Genomic DNA, 17,889 nt, shown 5'->3' on the forward strand with positions numbered 1-17,889 from the left:
GGAACAAAACAGAATATTAACATAATACAGCAAACAGACAAAGAAGAAAGACAAAAACAAAAAACCACGCACACCCCTCCCACACAAAAAAACATCCACGATTAACCCCCCACCCGCTTCATCATGAAAAAAATACCAGGGATACATCAGTACAGTTGTCCAATATTCATGTTTTTTGGTTGAAGTTCAAGACGTGAAAAATTGAACTACACGGCTTGGTGTGAGTTTGCATGTTCTCCCTGTGCCTGCGTGGGTTTTCTCCGGGTACTCCGGCTTCCTCCCACAATACCAAAAACATGCACATTAGGTTAATTGGCTACTCTAAATTGCCCCTAGGTGTGAGTGTGAGTGTGTGTGGTTGTCTGTCTTTGTGTGTTGGCCCTGCGATTGACTGGCGACCAGTCCAGGGTGTACCCCGCCTCTCGCCCGTAGTCAGCTGGGATAGGCTCCAGCTCCCCCGCGACCCTGACGGATAAGCAGTATAGAAAATGGATGGATGGATGTTCTTGGTGTGATGCCATACAGTTTAACAAAAAATAGGTTTACCGTATTTTCTGGACTATAGAACGCATCTGAGTATAAGGCGAACCCACCAAATTAAAAAAAAAAATATATATATATATATATATATATTTGTACATATATAGGCCGCACCTGACTATAAGCCGCAGGTGTCCACATTGTAACATGACATACATTCTCAAGTCCGGGCCATTTGCTTTTATTACCTCTGAAAGCTTTTGTCGTCTTTTTGCATTGCGGTAGTTCTTCACGCTGCCGTCTCCAACGTCTCACCATTGATTCATTTACGCCAAGCTTACGTGCAGCAGCTCTATTTCCTTCTTGGGCAGCCAGTTCGATTGCTTTTAACTTAAAAGCTGCGTCATATGCATTTTTTCGAGTGTTTTTGTTTTTATAGTCCGGAAAATACGGTAATTGTTTATCATAAGCAGGTCCGCCTACTAACAGCTAGCTTAAGTGAGTTCAGGACGTCTTTATGGCAGAACTAACCGTGGTTGCGCCTTGATCATACCAGGTGTGCTGCGTTCTCAGCTGGGGTGGGCTCAAAAGTTTTCCAGACTGCGAAGGCTCAGGATTATCTCTATTAGCAGTTACTCTTCGTTGAGCTTCTGGGTCGCCACGTCAACAAGGTAAGACTTTTCTTCTTGTGTTATCATTATGAGGCAATGTTTTCATTAAGTTTTGGTCAGAACTTGTCTTGCTAGTATTATTGCTGCTAACTGGCTGGTGGGCTATTCTATCTTCCTGCTAGCAGCTGCTGCTATGCTAGGCTATCCGTTGTGTGTTGGCCTGGAATCACTGGTTCAGCTTTTTGTAAAGCATCAGAGCAGCCTGGTAGTCTTGAACCTAATAGTATTATTAATATTCTTATTCCTACCATGAATTCTTATTCCTACAAGCCAGACTTTACACACGAGTTCAGTCCCGTTCCAAACCTTAATTATAATTAAGGTTTGGAATCATATAATCATTGTAATTAAAACTGAGTTCATAGTAGATGAAGTGTGGCAAATTTCAGAATTTTATTGAAAGAAATTTTGACAATATTATGAATTGGATCACCATCAATAGACACATCAGTCTTTGTATAAAGTAATTATGCAACTCTGTGTTGTCCAGGTGAAGTATACAACTTCTCAGACTTTTTGTCTTGAGAACTGAATCTTTGACACCAGTTTGAAATCTGTTTTATCTGTACATGCAGCCCTTGTGATGCAGTGTCATAGTGTGAAGTCACCTGTAATTCCTTACTTGACAGGTAGATGTGGATTAGAGTCCTGAATGATGCAGAATTAAATTATTATACCTTTTCAGTCACTGTGCTGGAGATCCCCTGCCCTGCATGTTTTAGATGCCTCTGTCTTCCAGTGCAACTAATTCAAATGATCAGGTCATCATCAAGCTCTGCAGGAGCCTGATAACAAGCCACTCATTTGAATCAGATGTGTAGGAGCAGACAGATATGCAAAACATGCAGTGTCCCCCAGGACTGAGAAACACTGCATTGCAAATGATGAATGAATTCAAAGACATTTTTAATTTAAGAGATTTTCAGTCATTATGGTTGTTCTGCTCATGTATTTGTCATAAACATGTGTGAAGCCACCTCATAATTTCTGCCAGCTCAAATCAATGATGTGCTTAATGAACATCTTACATCTACTCATGCTGTGTCCTGTGTGAATTAGAAATATGACTTCAAGGTTGGATGATAATTGTGGTCCAGTCAGTTCTGCTGACCCTCCTGTATTTCTCATATGCGTTCCTCTTCTTCATTTTTTAATCTTCTTCCTCTTTTCTTCTTAAAAATTCCTGCCCTTGACTCACTGCTGCGCATCTGCTATAATCTTTTTGTTGTTGTTTTGCATTGTGACGCTTTCATGTTGTTAATAAACATAGTGGTAAAATACATGCAACTATATGTGATAATGATGACTAGTATTGGCTGCAATTGGTTTTGTGGCATTCTTTCAGTTGTGGGTACTTATTGACTGAATTTAAACTTTTGTCTTTGCTATATTCTGTATTAGCTTTGTGGATGTAAACACAACCACTGGACTCAAGCAGCCACTATATTTAAAGAAACATCCTCCAAAAGCCCCCCCCCCAGTGCCCTTATGTAGATAAAGCATGCCCTCAGTGCAGAAAATGTTGTTCAGGTGTCTTATAAGGTGCCCTTAAAATGCAGAGAGAATGATGCCTCTATGTGCTTGTAAGTGGTTAAAAACTACTGGGTTGAAAACGACCCAAATTGGGTGGTTTCTTACCCAGGTGCTGAGTCACTATTGGACAGCAAACGCGCTGGGTTACAATGACCCAGCAAGATGGGTTGGTAATTTAACCCAACATGTGGGTAGCTTAATCCACCCAGATATTGGGTTATTCTGACAGGGACGTTGGGTTACAGTAACCCAGAAAATGGTTGTGACCTTTTGACCCAATAATGGTTTACATTAACCTTTTTAGTTGGGTTTATTTGACCCATCAATTATGTTGAATTATGTTATGCTCATTTTTTTTAATATTGCGGGTTATACACATATAAGTAATTTAGAGAAGCAAACAAGTTTAAAGAATATAATACTGACAATTTTGAACAAATTACTCACTTAGTACTTCATCATCATCATCACTCATGTAGTACATCTATCACTACTATTTATTTTTACGTTTTTTTCAGGAGCAAAAACATTAGAAATGTACTCTCTACTAATGACATGTAATGAAGAAATAGAATTTAAATAAATTTATTTAAAAAGGGAAAAAATGCACAAAAAGTTGAAAAAACAGTAAAAAGTAATTATGTACAAGAAAAAATGTAATTATTATGTAATTATATACAAGAACAATAATTATGTACAAGAACAAATAGTTAAAAATACATAACAGAATGAACAATTCAACTACACCATAAACCTGGGGACCCAGTTCAGTTTCCGCCTGCTCTCATCCCTCAAATATTCAACCATGTTGATTGCCAACCTGCAATACAAGAGCAATCAAAATGACAAAAAACAATGTATTCAATGTTAAAACAAAGCAACAAAATATGACATTATTTTCTAAAGTTTCTAAATATCACTTACAGGTTGAAGGTCAATAAAGGCCTTCAAGGCTTCAGAGACAGTGGGCTGCATCATTTTTTTGCCCATTTTGAAGGCTTGTGGGGGCAAAAGGTTGGGTAGCAGCCTCAAGGCCTTGTATCCCTTGACATCTAGAAGAAGGAAAAAGAGGTTTTAAACAGAAGACAAAGGGCTGATTATTTAAAACATGCAGTAAATATGTTCATGGTCAGGGTAATATACTGGGGTAATATACATACAATAAGTAGATGTAGACATGGAAGTGCTGGAAGTTGTGCATTGCTGTGTAAAGTAACTACAAAGAGGACAGCAACCAACTGCAAATCACAGTTGCTTTCTAGTTCATTGTATTTGCAAAAGTTGCATGTGGCGAAGTGTCAGTGTCAAATTGTGTGTGAGTAACCAGTCTTCTTTGTCTCTTGACTACCTAATTCTAAATTCAAGATTTAAGAATCTCATTATGTCTCATTATGAGAGTAAATTATTATTAGTAGTATTATTGTAGTTTGGTTCCCTGTGCAATTCAAAAGTGCGTGTGCTTATGTGTGTGTGCTTGTGATAGAGGTGAGGAAAGCATAGTGTGAGAGCATACAACTCAATACATATTCCTTTATTTGTAGGAAATTGGGAGTAATCTATTTACTTACATTACAATTACATTTACAATAAAAATAATTATACCTTGTGGCAGTGAGTCTCTGGCACATTGTAATTTCTCCTCTTGTCTTGCTAGGCGAAGGACTTTCTCAGCAATGGTGACGTTCCATGTGTCAAAGAGCTTCGGTGAAGCCTCTGCATAGAGAGTCTGGAAGTCCGGAGCAATCTAAGAAAAATAAATCAGAGTGATTGCTCTTATACTACATACTAAACATTAAACTCACACAAAATGCATAAGGAGTACCTACCATTCCAGGACAAAGGAGGCTGGACAAAGGAAGCATACCATTTTAGGGGTCCGCCCATATGAAAGTCAATAAAAGTTCCCGATGTGACATACTGAGAGGTTATTTCCCATCTTTGCTCCAGGGATGTCTCTGCTGCTGTGCATAGCTAATTTGCTAGTGTTAGTTGTGTTTGCATTAAGCTTTGTGTGTGCTAGCTAGCTAACAAACGAACTATCTGCTTATCTGCCTGGATTGCTGCCTGACTAAACACATCATGAACCGTTCTGTGATCTATTGTAAGGCTTTCGTGTATGTTTGACATAACTTCTAAAATCATAACATAATCATATAATATATAATTTTCAAAACACAAACCTCAGTCTTTAGGAAGGTAGTCTGTCCTCTGTGATCATCCCAGGGAAAAGACCGGTCGTGGCCAGTTGTAACCGGTTAAACGTAGTATGACCCAGTGTCTGGGCTGTGTGTAGCCTTTGACCCAGCACCTGGGTTGGACTTGACTTTATGATCACAATACTCCAGGTTGAAATATGCCACAGCTCTGTATATGGGTGATGTAGTGTGACATGCTGTGAGAACAACAACCTCATCCCCAACACGGGCAAGACCAGGGAGATGATAGTGGACATGAGGAAGGAGAGGAGCCCTCATCAGCCACGACTCCTTACTCTCCTACTCCTTAAAGAATTCTGATTCTGATTCCTCTACCTGAATTTTCCGGTTGCACTGTGCCTAGAGCCCATTTCAACAATGCTTAGTCAGCAGCCAGTGCTTTGTGGGCATTTATGAAAAGTTATAAATATAAATTATTAAATATTACCACTTACATAACTCTTTAACTCAGTATTTGCTAGGTTGTTGAAAGTGTCTTTTTATCAGCAACATTTACCAAATGAAAGCTAGACAAAGCCAAAACGATTTCTTTAAATACTGTGTACAACCAGTACACAGACACAGGAGTTGCACATGTGCTAATTTTTTAGACTGGTATTTCACTCTCAAAGAATTTGTTCAGTTCACAATTTTCAGTATACAAAAGACATTTTTATTTTATTTTTGAAATGCTTCTTGAGATGATGACCTTAAAATGCTCAGTGAGTTAACCCAGTATTTAGGCTACCGGTAGTAAAGTGACCCAGACAGTGGGTAGAATACCATGTATCTGTTGGAGGTTGAGTTCCAAACCACCAACCATGCAGCTGGGTTATAGAAAATAACCCAGCATGGGCTAATATAACCCAATAAATGGTCAAACTGTCACAACCCAGTAATTGGGTGTAGAAATAACCCAGCATTTTTTAGTTCCCTGTGTGTTTTTATTATGGAGGACTGTGTATTAGATCCAAAATGATTAATCAGTTAATTGGTTAGTAGATTGCAAAACATTTAATCTGCATTAATTTCAATAGATGATTAATTGTGTGAGTTGTTTCTAAGCAAAATGCTAAACACTCTTGTGTTTCTGCTTTTCTAATGTAAATGTTTGCTGTTTTTCTCTGATTTTTAATCTATTATTTGGGATTTTTAAACTATTAATTGGACAAAACAAGCCATTGGAAGATACTACCTTGGACTCTAGCAAGGGCTAAACAAATAACCATTTCCATTAAGTCTCAAAAATGTCAGAAGAGTGCAAATATCGATCGGAAGTTCCCAAGGTGAAGTCATTGTACGGCTTGTTATGCCTGACCAATAGTCAGTTAGTCAATAGTTCAGTTCACAGTGATATAAAACCACAACTGAGAAATGTAAATAAAAAAACATTTTCTTTCTTTACATGAAATCATATCAGCTTTAGTCACAGCTGTTTTAATATGCTTAAATGAATTATGTGCTTCTTTTGACATTAATGTCATTTCTTTGTGAGAATCCATGTACAATATTAAATGCCACCATTTCTATTGTACCTCACTGGCATTATCTTAAAGCTGACAGGTCCCAATTCAAACATCAGGTGGATTTAGCCATGTATCCATAAATTGAACTGAATTGATTGCAGGTTAGATGTGTAGATCATGTATTCCCCTTGTGGTCTGAGGACAATGGCCACTTCTTGGCTTGTTCTGTTGACATTCACAAAGTAGCTTCACACACTGGCTGATGTTGTACTCTGTATATAATGCATTTTAGGGGAGAAATTATTCCTGTCACTGCCCTGGTGTTTGCTGTTTTGGGCTTGTTGGTGTATCCCTCTGGGAAATAAGAAAGTCAGAGCTTAGACTTCAAATATAAACTCTGTACATAGTATGCATTCACACAATAATGTCTTCCATGTGAGTTGGCTGACTGACATGTTCTGGTCCAGGAAAAACAGCTCCTGCAATAATTATAGTTGGTCTGCACTAATGGAGCTGACTCTCACGACTAATGAGGCCCTGCTGCACTGGGTATGTGTGAAGGTCATCCAAAACTGTCCTGATGAAATGAAATAAAATTCTACCTTTGTTGCTTTCATGGTCAGATGATATCTGGGTCAGCATGAAGAACCTTGACTTCTTTGAAAAGAAAGAGCACATAACAAGCAGGAGGAGTACAGTGTGACATGTCTGAAGAAGAGCCTTAATCTGTTGTGATAAACAAGTTATCCTCTGCTTTCTTCTGTCACGTACTGTAGTTGGGTGTTTGAAGGTCATGTCTGTGAGAACGTAATTGTTTTCATTCCTGTCTACAGGGAGGAAGCTTAAGTGTTTTTCTCTATTTGGCTGAAAGCACGTTGATACACACGCAGCTTCTGTATAGTGTGTGCGTGCTGTGAAATCCTCAGATACTAACATCTTCCGTCATTACAGCAAGTCATCATTCACTGGGCCTATGGCTTCAGACAATTACCTCAAACATCAAACAACATGTGTACAGTATGAAGAGTGGAAGGATCAAAAGAATATATTGGTCAGATCTCTATTTTGAAAAGGGCATACAGCTACAGTTGGCTTGAACCTGGTGCCACAATATGTCTACATAGTGCTTTAAACAAATCTAGAATGGCTCATCTTATCCTCAGGAAAAATGTACATGCAGCTCCAACAGCGCAGCCAGACCAGCACGTCTCATGGCGACCACTGTGCGCAGTCGGTGTGAAATATGACTGGATGCATACTGGTATGTCTGAAGCTTAATGCTAATTTCCCTGGGTTCAGTGGAGGGCCGCATCCACTGTACACTAATACAGTCTTTCATATTTTGAGGCCAGCTCTTGTTCTTTTGATCTCATCCTTTCCAGAATTTAGCATTAGCACCCCCCCCCCCCCCCCCCCCCCCCCCACCCCCACCCCTACTCCTTGCCAGTCAGTCATGTTACCCCCATTTATATGATTCCACTAATGATGAATGAATGAGGCCTGAGCATCAGCTTAATCCCAGTAGAAGAACTGACAGTGTTACTGGTAGGTTTGTGTTTGTAGGTTTATAGGCTTTTTCTCAGGAGAGTGGAAACACCAGGGGAACATTCCCACTGAGAATGGGATGCCTTCCCATTTCTAAACAGGAAAGTATTTTTAGTAGCGCCTGCACACGTTTGTTTGGATGTGATTAGAACTGTTGTCAGCAGGGAGAGAAGACTATGAGCATTCCTGCGTAATTGCTTTTTGTTTTTTTCCAGGGGAAAAGGGTGGTGTATTAGCCAGAGCATTGTACTATATAAGATTAAGGTGATGGAGCACACAGTATAGTGTGTACGATTGGGAAGGGAACAGTGTGTCTGTAGGTGTTATAAGGTGTTATGTTATATGATCCTCTGTCTTTTGCATGGCCCAGAGACTACTCATTTCCCAGAGACAGGTTTTGTTTACAATAGCAATGAGGCATCAGATGTTCCTGTTTGCCGATATCATGTGAGCTCAAAGGCAGCTAGAGGTGTGGCTCCAGTTATGAGACATTTGACTCTCAGTATTGGGATGAATTCCATGTTTTTGAGTTCAGACAACATGCATTGTGACTTTATTCGCCTCTTAGCTGAGCTTAAACACAGGAACAAGACACCCACGGAGTGTCGAGCACACCCGTGCTGCTCTTCCAGTTTTACAGCATGCGTGATGATGGTGTTCAGTTCAGGCCAGGCAAATACCAAACATATGCTGCCGGTCAGAGGAAGTCAACCTGCCAAACTGGTTCTCCTCTCAGGTTAGATGGGATGACAGGGCCACTGTGTCCTACCTGCTGTACAGCATTCATCCACTGAAACTCTTTGTTGCTTCTTTTGTCTCACCTGATAATGTAGAAGTGTGCACTCATGCCACCTTGTGTTTAAAAAGTTAATTGCATGACTGGAGGAGTTGGTAATAAGTATACAGGTGTCAGAGTAATACGTAAGTAATGTCATTAATGAGGTTTCCCGCAGTAGAGGTTTTAATCAGGTCATGTTTAACAGCATTGTGGTAGAATTGTTAACACTGACAGAATCTAAACTTGCTGTCTTATTGATTCCGCTGAAGTCTTTCAGGAAATGTTGTTCTTCAAAACACCAAAGTTGAATGCTGTTTTAGTATAACACATGTTATTTAGCACAAAATACTAGTAACGGTAAACACCTGAATAACTGCAATTAACAGTTTTAAAAAGCAAGTAGAGTTGAAATGATTAAATATCAGCAGAAAGTCTATCTGCAATCTGGTCAGATATTGATAATTTAGAAAATTCTGCATGAATACCTTATGTTTTTATTTACTTAACTTGACCTCTATTTAATCAGTAAAGCCTCAGTAAGATTTAAAGGTACGACTTCATGACAAGACTACTCTTGTAAAAGATTTCTAAATGGTTCATAATTAGGTTAGGTAAACATTTTATACAAATTCTAACAGTTTTCATACATCAGTGCAGGCACTATTACTACATTACTCTTTGGCAGGATCCATTTGCTGCTTACATAAAGCATACTAAAGTATCACTAACATTTATGAGTGGCAAGAGGGACCCTTGTTGTAAAGTATCATTTGTTATGTTCATTTGGTATGCCAGATGAAACTTCTTGACTGTCAACATGCTGACGGTGGTTAAATGACAGTGATTTATTAACAAATGTGTTGGAGCTGACCTGTATAAATGCTGGTTGATGGAGAAGGCAAAGCATGCTCAGTAACCAATGAGAGTTGAGGCTGAACAGTTCAGATAAACGTGGACACCATTATTTGGTAAGCAACAGGTTCCTGTCCTTTTTATCTCATGTGTTGTAACAGCTTCCTTATTTTTATAAAGTCTTCACAAGTTAATTAATAAACTTATTTTAAACAGTTTATAAATCTTTTATAAGGGTAGTCTTATTGTGAAGTGAAACCATTGTAATTAATCAGCACATACTGGTACAGTAATCCTGTTAGCATGATACTGGTTAAATAATTTAACAATTTTCTAACTTTGTCCAATGTAATCAGTCACACTTGTGCCCAAGTATTATCTCTTCAATTTTCTATCAGCTAATATATTTAAACCTGCACAAACTAGGTATAAACCTTTTACAAATAATTTTTAGGGGAGGCCTGGTCACGACAGGCAGAAATCAGTAAAATACAACTGACATAAAGCAGAACAGGCAGTGCACTGCAAATTAGAATTCAGAAATAGAAATATGAAAAACTACTAAGTAATAAAAAAACAAATGAATTTAGATTTGTAATCATATGAAAGACAAAGACAATATGGTATCTTGAGGCAACACGAGCCATCTAAAACCGTAAAACTAAGTGCCCATGAACAATGACATTGAGGCTAACATGTCAACATTCTAAAATAACCAACCAACTGAATGTTCCTCTCATATCTAATTGCACACAGTTGTACTAGGGGAGTTCATTTGGTCAGTTTAACAAGTTCACTGACAGTTGGATCAGTATCAAGATGATAAGATGATGGTAATCCACAGAGTAAAGACACCTATCGCTGCACCACACTGCTGACTGTTTCGTTGTTTTGTCTCATCGCTCCTCTCTTTAGTTGTTGTTGTTGTTGTCAGTGTGATGTTTGATAAATAAGTTGTATTCACTGGATCCTATTTGCACTGAAGCCCAATCAGACACCCTGCTGTCAAAGCTTATTAATCAGAAGCTTCTGTCTCAGCACAGTGGATAGTGTCTCTCTTAGCAGACTAATAGCTTCTCTGTTCCTTCAGGCAGCAACTTCATCTGATTCTCGTTAACGACTAACTTTGGCTGCAGTTTTGTGTTAATTATAACCACTGTGGCTGAATGCATAGCTATTAAAAGTAGCGTGGTGTGAATACACTGACTGGATGCCCATTTCCGCCCAAAATAATCAAAACTATAGGATTTCTCAGATATTTTAGTTAGTAGTTTGTTTTTGTAAGTTTAACATTATTCACTGTATTTTCTTTTGAGTGGTTTCTCTGTCTCACACACCCATTTCCATCTGTTATCCATCTGGGCGTTGTCCCAGCCCTACACTGTCTATGTGCCCCTGCAGGATGTGGCACACACGGCATAGATGCAAGGGAAGAAGCTTAGATACAATAAACCTGCAGTGGAGGCCGAAAAGCCAGGTCCTGTCCAGTTGACGAAGGATTTGTAGCAACATCCAAAAGCAGTTTACTCAGGCAGTTTAGGATTTTATTGGTCAGTGCTTAGATTAGGCTGTTCCAGAAATAGCTGGTAGTTGGGAGCCAGCAGCTCTGTCTGAGGGGAGGACACAATAGCTGTGTTGTAGAGTTTGAAGATGGATCTCATGACTAAGGTAGACGTGAACTGCTGACCAGGCTGGAAGGAGCTACTTATAACAGAGAGTCAGTGGGATGAGGTGAAATGATGAATTCATTCATCGGTTAGTCAACTGGATGAAAACTATTCTGTAACAGTTTTGACTAATCTAATTTTTGTGACAAACCTGAATATCTTTTGGTTTTAAACTCTAGGTTGGCTAAACAAACTGGCTAAGTAAATGATTAATCTTACGAGTTATCATGAGATTAATCACCAATGTAAAGGTCATTATCAATTTAACATACCGATTTATTTTTTTCAATTAATGGATTGTTTGATGTGTAAAATCTCAGAAAATAGTCTTTAAATTGTGGAGAGAAAAAAAAAATGTCCATCACTGATGATGTTTGCGATGTTTTGTCTTGCCCAAACAATAGTCCAGAATGAAAAGATCTTCCATTTACAGCAACATAAAATAGAAATGCAGCAAATCCTCTCATTTATGAAGCTTAAACCATACAATGATTGGAGATCTTGCTTGAAAAATGAAGGCTAAAACATTATTTAAAAATGCTCACAATTGCTGCTGGTCATTGTCTGTCAATTGACTGACTGATTCATAGGCTAGTTGCACTCTGAGGCGAGATTGGTAGTTGTTACAGCATTTCTCTCCCAGTTTGTATTTCTAGCAGTTTGGCGCCCTCTTCTGGTTCAAAGCCCAAACTACCCTATACTGTCCAAACAGCACTTGGATGTCTGAAAGGAAAATTAGTGTTGGTCCCAGGAGCAGGAGGCATTTACTTGGCAGGAGGAAATACAGGCAACTCACATTTCCCACCAGCAATGGATGGAGCCAACATTTGATTGATGCATGACCTGGGTGCTTTGGTGCTAAACATCAGAGAAGGCAGAATGAATGCCGTGGTTTTTCAGTGTAATGAGAATGTCAATAACTATTGCATCCTCTGATGAATATACAAGTACTGTGCCATGATTCACCAGTGAAAGCTGCTGATGTTTAAAGCACTGTTATTGAACTAAGCAGAAGCTCTCACTTGTCCAAGTAACTGACGTGGTGCGATGCATGACGTTTCTTTAGTTTTTCCACTGTTACCAGGGCGATTTTCTACTAAGTCAGCACCTGCTGGTACAGCAGAGGTGTGAGAAATGTCGCTGCTGCAAACTATTATTTCCATTATTAATTAATATGCCAATCATATTCATTCATTCATTCGCTAGTCCACAGAACCCAAAAAGACATTTTCAGATTACTTCTTTGGTCCAACTAACAAAATCCCCAAAGACTCTTCAGTTACCAAAATGAAAAAGAACAGTAAATGAATGAAAAAGATCCTGACATTTGAAAAGCTGGAACCAGTAATGTTTTTGCTTGAAAAATCACTAAAACAATTAATTGATTATCAAAATAAGTGGCATGACTAATTTTTCTTTGATCACCTACTTTTGTGGCACCTCTAGTGTGAAATGAGGAAACTTTCATCTTGAAACATAAGAAGTGACAAAAAACTATGACGATTTTTGATAGCTAAACCTTCAGTGGCAAGGTTGTTTATCATCCATGAGAGTCTAATGTGGAAAGTCATGTTTAGTGAGTTCAGTGCACGTATAGGTGGATAAATAGAGGCCCCAGAGACAGACTTAGTACACATTTTTTAATAACATGGCACAATTTACATAACACAAGTTTAAATGAGGAGCATGCTGAAGATTCAGTCGCTTCATTTTTTTTCTCATTTTTGTACATGATCTAGAAAGACTTCATTTTTTTTCCCTGTACATGGTAAACGGCAAAAAAGTTTCTCATTTAACAATCTTTTTGCAATACGTGTTGACTAACCACTATGGCTCCGGTGGACATTTTTATGTTGGATTAAAAAACACTGCACGACATGATATCACAGAGTTTGAAGCGCACAACTAAACCTTCAGTGGACTACTAAAATAGATCTCTGCTCATTAGAAACAAACTGTCCATAGTTCAGACTTGCTTTTTTGTCTTTTGATTTTGTAGGTACAACAACTTAGGAAAGCACTTTAATACACTGTTTGACCAACAGAACCTACTTCCAAAACATGTACTTTACACTCCAACAGGGCAAATGTGCTGTCATAGTGTTTAATGTGCTGCATTCTCCCCAGAACAAGACCAATTAAGTGAGTGAAGGAAGAATGGTCAGCTTTAACATTTGTGCTGCTGGACTTTTACATCAAAAACTAATTGAAATGTAATACTTCCATAAGCTATTATCTGATTTTGTTTGATGTTTTTGTATATTTGTATTTTTCCAGTGGTGTAAATGGGGGTCACTCTGAAAGATTTTCCCAAGAATCCTGACTAAAAGATGAATGAATAGAATTGAAAACCTTTCTAGGATTGTCACCACTCTTTGTCGTAGTTGAGAATTGTTCTCAAAACACACCACCTTTTTGTTAAATCCAGCAATGAACCCTGTGTGGATCATTTAAAGCTCGTATCTGCTTGCACATACCCAATGTGTGCCAAGTCTGAGTTGTGGAAAGAATACAGCTTTTTGTCTTTTATTGGTACACAGTCGGTAGTGGTGAGAAGGCCAGCTTTCAGAAAGGGAGCCCAGACATTTGTTGCATAGTTGAATATGGGGTCTCTGGTACAATGCTAATCAGCTGCATCAACCGTAAAAACAAAAAGGAAACGGCAAAAAAGCACATTCTGAATCACCGCTGTAATACTCCTCTATTTACATGTGTTCAAAGTAAAGCTTTCAAAACACCCTTTTGCATATTTGTACCATGATTTTTAATCCATACAGAGCGAGCACAGCGACTGTACACATTATCTACACATTTTGCTGCCTGTCAGTGCTAAAGTACCTGTACATTCCAAAATTGTTCATTCTTACCCCACATCACTTCGCTATACAAGAGAAAGAATGACCACAAAAAGCTGGAGCAAACTGGAAAAAAATTTCTTTGAAAAATCAATTTTTTGTTCCATGATTATTGTCTCTTTGTAGTTTTATACAAAAACAATTCATTGTGTGGGCCTGGCTCTACCCACATAAGTTATTCACAGCTATGTTACAGTCGTGCTTTGCCCAAAGCTAAGTGCTTGGTTTGAGTTCAGTGTTAGTGAGGCACAAGGCTGCAGGGGCACTGAGTCTGCCGAGGCTCAGCTCACCGTGCCTCAATGTCTTTGTGAGCCGGTCTGTCTCTAATATCTGTGGCCAAGGGAGTAGTCCGTCTGGGTGAGCCGGGCCGGGCACCCAGTGTAGGGATGAGTGGGGGCGGGGCACTCAGAGAGGCGGTGGGTGGCGTTTTGTTCAGAATGCCATTCTGATGGGCGGCAGCAGCGGCTGCTGCTGCTGCCGCTGTAGGGCTGACCCTGGAGTAGTGCATACCTGGGAGTCCAGGGGCCATGAGTCCTGGTGCAGGATGAGGGAGATGTCCATCAAGGGCTGGATGATGCATTGTGGGGTGGAGGCGCCCGTGCTCATAGTCCTCTCTGAGCATGTTGAGACGCTCACGCTCCTCCAGCTGGGCACGCTCGTGCTCCCTCCTATGCTCCAGGGCCAGAGGGTGAGCGTGGTCACGATTAAAATCATGAGGCTCACGGTCCCTGTAGGAGCGCTCGGCCTCGTAGAGGCGTGGCGCTGCCAGCCGGTGCAGAGGGTCATTCCTCAGCAGCAGGTCCCTGGCCAAAGGGTCCCGCCTGTGAATGTCCAGGCCCCTGTAGGGGTCCCTCATTGGGTCCCAGTGAAAGGCGGGGTACGGAAACCTGTCAGCTCCTGGGATAGGGCTGATACCCATGAAGGGTGCCACCACTCGAGTTCTCTCCAGACTGCTGATGGTGTTGATGGGGTGGACACCAGCCATGCCCATAGGCACAGGCATCGAAGAGGGAGGGTGGAGGTTTGGTGTGGAGGGTGCCTGTGTTGGGTGTTCGCTCACCCTCTCTGGGGCTCCATCTTGCTCCTCCTTCCGCTCCTCCTTCACTTTTACCTCACTGTTCTTCTTCTGGTGCTCATATGACAGCTCTACCTTCTTCTCCAGGACCTCCCTGCTCAGGCCACTGTTAGGACGTTCTAAGCTGGTCTGCCGGACATAGGGCGACGCTGTCCCCCTGTTGGACATTTTGTCCTCTGACACTCGGCCATCATGGATGACCGGTGTGTCCTTATCACTGTGCTGGTTGTCTTTGACCTTGTGGTCATCTGTGCCATTGTCTTTCCAGGAGTCCGAGTGCTCTCTCTCCCTGTCTTTGGCCTTACTCTCCTTGTCTCTCGGGGGCTCTCCAGAAGCAGGGGGCAGGTGGTTTCTGTGGTGCTCAGGAGGCCGACTGTGGCCAAGGAGGCTGATGGGGTTGACAGGGACTGGGGACGGATGGCTTGGATGACGCTTCTCTACAGAGTCCCTAGAAGAAAGAAGGAGAAAGCCTCAAACTAAATTAACTGTGTGGATCTAATTTTTATTGAAACAATAAGCTCAAACATTCTCTAAGTATTTCACTACTACGGACAAAGACATTAACACAACAAATGTACCCAAATTCCTTATAATCAATTTATGTTCTTGGAGCGATGTAACAACGCTCACCTGTCCTTGTCGTCTTTACTGACCAACGAGTCCCGTTTGTCAGAATCTCGGTCCCTCTCATGCGAGCTAGCTGAGGTGCTCCTCTCAGAGTCTCCGGGTTTCAGCCAGGGTGGTGGTGTGGGGAAGGAAGGCGGCGTACGGTGCAAGCGGTTCCACGGCTCCTGGTGGCCACTGTTACTGCTGCTATTGAAGTGCTGCTGTGCGTTGGGGCCATCTTTATGACCGAACATTGAGTTAGCCGCTGTTAGGGATTCAACACGCGGAAAAACACAGTGGGACGCAAGTTAAATGCGTATCTTGGCAACTTTCGCTGGTGTATATCTGTATTTTAATTCTATTCTGGTGATGTTCCTCAATAGCAGCAATCTTAAAGTTGAAACTCACTTAGTGCTGGATTTCCCAGTCCCCCAAAGGCTGATGAACTGAGGGATCCCAGTCCTCCAAATGATGTAGGCCTACTGAAAGGTTCTGGAAGCAGACACAAAATGTTACTTTGCATACATTCATATCTTAACTGTCTTAATCCAGATGGAGACTGAGGAGAAATGAAGTTACCCAAATGAGATGCTGGGGTGAGGAAGTTTCCAGGATGATGAGGTGGATGACCAAAAGGACCTGCTGATGGGTGTGTGGGTCCTGAGGAGAGACAGAAGGTATCGCAAAACCATCCTTGAAATGCTAACTGAAATATAATGCATGATTTTCCTAAAAACAACAACAAAAAATGTATAGGCTCAAAAATTGTCCCCTTCAATCATCATCAAGTGTGGGGTGATGTCATCATATGCTTTCGTCTCAGGTCAGAAATTTTGTTGCTTGGGTTTGCAAACAAACACCTGATATTCCCATCATTCAGTCGTAACTGGCAAATGACAGAATGCTAAACATAACAGAAATGTAGCATTTAAAGCACTGCTGTGCCTAAATACAGCTTCACTTGCTTTTGATTGAGCTTTACTTTCAGTGCCGAATTGGAAATTAAACTAGTGTGTGAGCAAACCTTCCTCCTGATGAAGACCATAAGATGTGGCTGAAAGCTTGAGTTGACGTTTAGTTAAAAGTCAAAGTAGGTGTTCATATTTTTATGATCAGTTAGGATAGAGTAATCGGTTCATTAGCGACAGATGCACTACATAAACATTCACACTGATTATTTTCATATTGTGGACAAATTTTGTTGGTGTTGCTGTCTTAGCTTGTTCACAGCTGAACTTGGTAACAATAATACAAGCAGACAGCAGTTCACGCTGAACAGCAGGAACTGATGGAGTGCTACTCTATGTCAGAGGGTACTTTTGTTAACCATCATTCAAACATTTCTGCCCAGAGATCTGACACACACTCACCTGCAGCAGAGAAGAGTGTGGAGGGCCGTGCCAAGTCGTTGGGGTGATGGATGGCGCCGAAGAGGCTGGGGCCAGGAGGTCGACCCAGGAACTCAGGCTTAAGGCCAAAATCTAGCTTGTGAGGGTCGACCTGCATCTGCTGCTGGAAGACGCCAGACCGACAGAGAGCAACACATGTAAAACCCTTTTACACAAGGTGTGCTGTGAGTGAGTGACTACTGAATTACCCTCCAAGAAAAGGACACTACTTACTCATAACTTCAAAAAGTGATTATGACTGCTGAATCCATACAATTAAAGCTACTATATATTGTACCGGTAATCATGTTTTCTTTCTTTTGTGACTTGTAGTCAGGGTAACGGTAGAGAAATTAGCGTTAGGTCTGAAATCCATTCCACGCACCAACCGTAGGCATGGTTTGAGTCTGAAGTGTTTTCACACAGAAAAATGAACAAATTTCACTTAAAAAAATGCATACTAAAAATTTAAGTGGGACATCTTGCTTTAAGTACGATGCCTTCACATGGTACATATAAAGCATCCCTGGGCGTCTGACAGTGGCAGCCCACAGCTCCTGTGTGTTTCACTGCATGTAATTTGCTGGGTGTTGCATGTGTGTTCAACTAAAGATGGGTTAATGCAGAGGCAAAAATCAGTGTGTATGTAAAACTATATATACTGCCAACAAAGCGATTCTTCTTCTTAATTTTATGTATACTAACTGCAAAAAAGGGTATATCATAGAGACTATTACATAGTATGAAACAGTGACACAGTTAACTTTATGCTGTGTTA

At 40.6% G+C, this 17,889-nt stretch overlaps 1 protein-coding gene and 2 long non-coding RNA genes across 12 annotated transcripts in view; 1 reads left to right on the plus strand and 2 right to left on the minus strand.

Annotated features, from left to right (window-relative positions):
- The first annotated feature begins 962 nt into the window (after positions 1–962).
- LOC124070526 lies at positions 963–17,408 on the plus strand. Its single transcript, XR_006845199.1, has 3 exons — positions 963–1,151; positions 16,276–16,400; positions 17,075–17,408. It is a non-coding gene; the product is annotated as an uncharacterized LOC124070526 (long non-coding RNA).
- LOC124070527 lies at positions 3,607–5,243 on the minus strand. Its single transcript, XR_006845200.1, has 3 exons — positions 4,865–5,243; positions 4,287–4,428; positions 3,607–3,736 (listed from the first exon to the last, which is right to left on the minus strand). It is a non-coding gene; the product is annotated as an uncharacterized LOC124070527 (long non-coding RNA).
- Positions 12,814–17,889, minus strand: part of auts2a (activator of transcription and developmental regulator AUTS2 a) — a 282,048-nt gene continuing 276,972 nt past the window's right edge. For 5 of the 10 annotated variants that reach the window (XM_046410498.1, XM_046410505.1, XM_046410503.1 and 2 more), the window contains 5 exons: positions 17,094–17,235; positions 16,303–16,383; positions 16,132–16,215; positions 15,748–16,000; positions 12,814–15,565 (listed from right to left, as the gene is read on the minus strand). In XM_046410498.1, the coding sequence (XP_046266454.1) occupies positions 14,329–15,565; positions 15,748–16,000; positions 16,132–16,215; positions 16,303–16,383; positions 17,094–17,235 (1,797 nt within the window). In that variant the 3' untranslated portion in view covers positions 12,814–14,328. The remainder of the gene's footprint in view (positions 15,566–15,747; positions 16,001–16,131; positions 16,216–16,302; positions 16,384–17,093; positions 17,236–17,889) is intronic. The other 5 variants (XM_046410502.1, XM_046410501.1, XM_046410500.1 and 2 more) reach the window with 3 other exon arrangements.

This window comes from Scatophagus argus, chromosome 14 (assembly GCF_020382885.2).
Source record: "Scatophagus argus isolate fScaArg1 chromosome 14, fScaArg1.pri, whole genome shotgun sequence".
Classification (NCBI taxonomy): domain Eukaryota; kingdom Metazoa; phylum Chordata; class Actinopteri; family Scatophagidae; genus Scatophagus; species Scatophagus argus.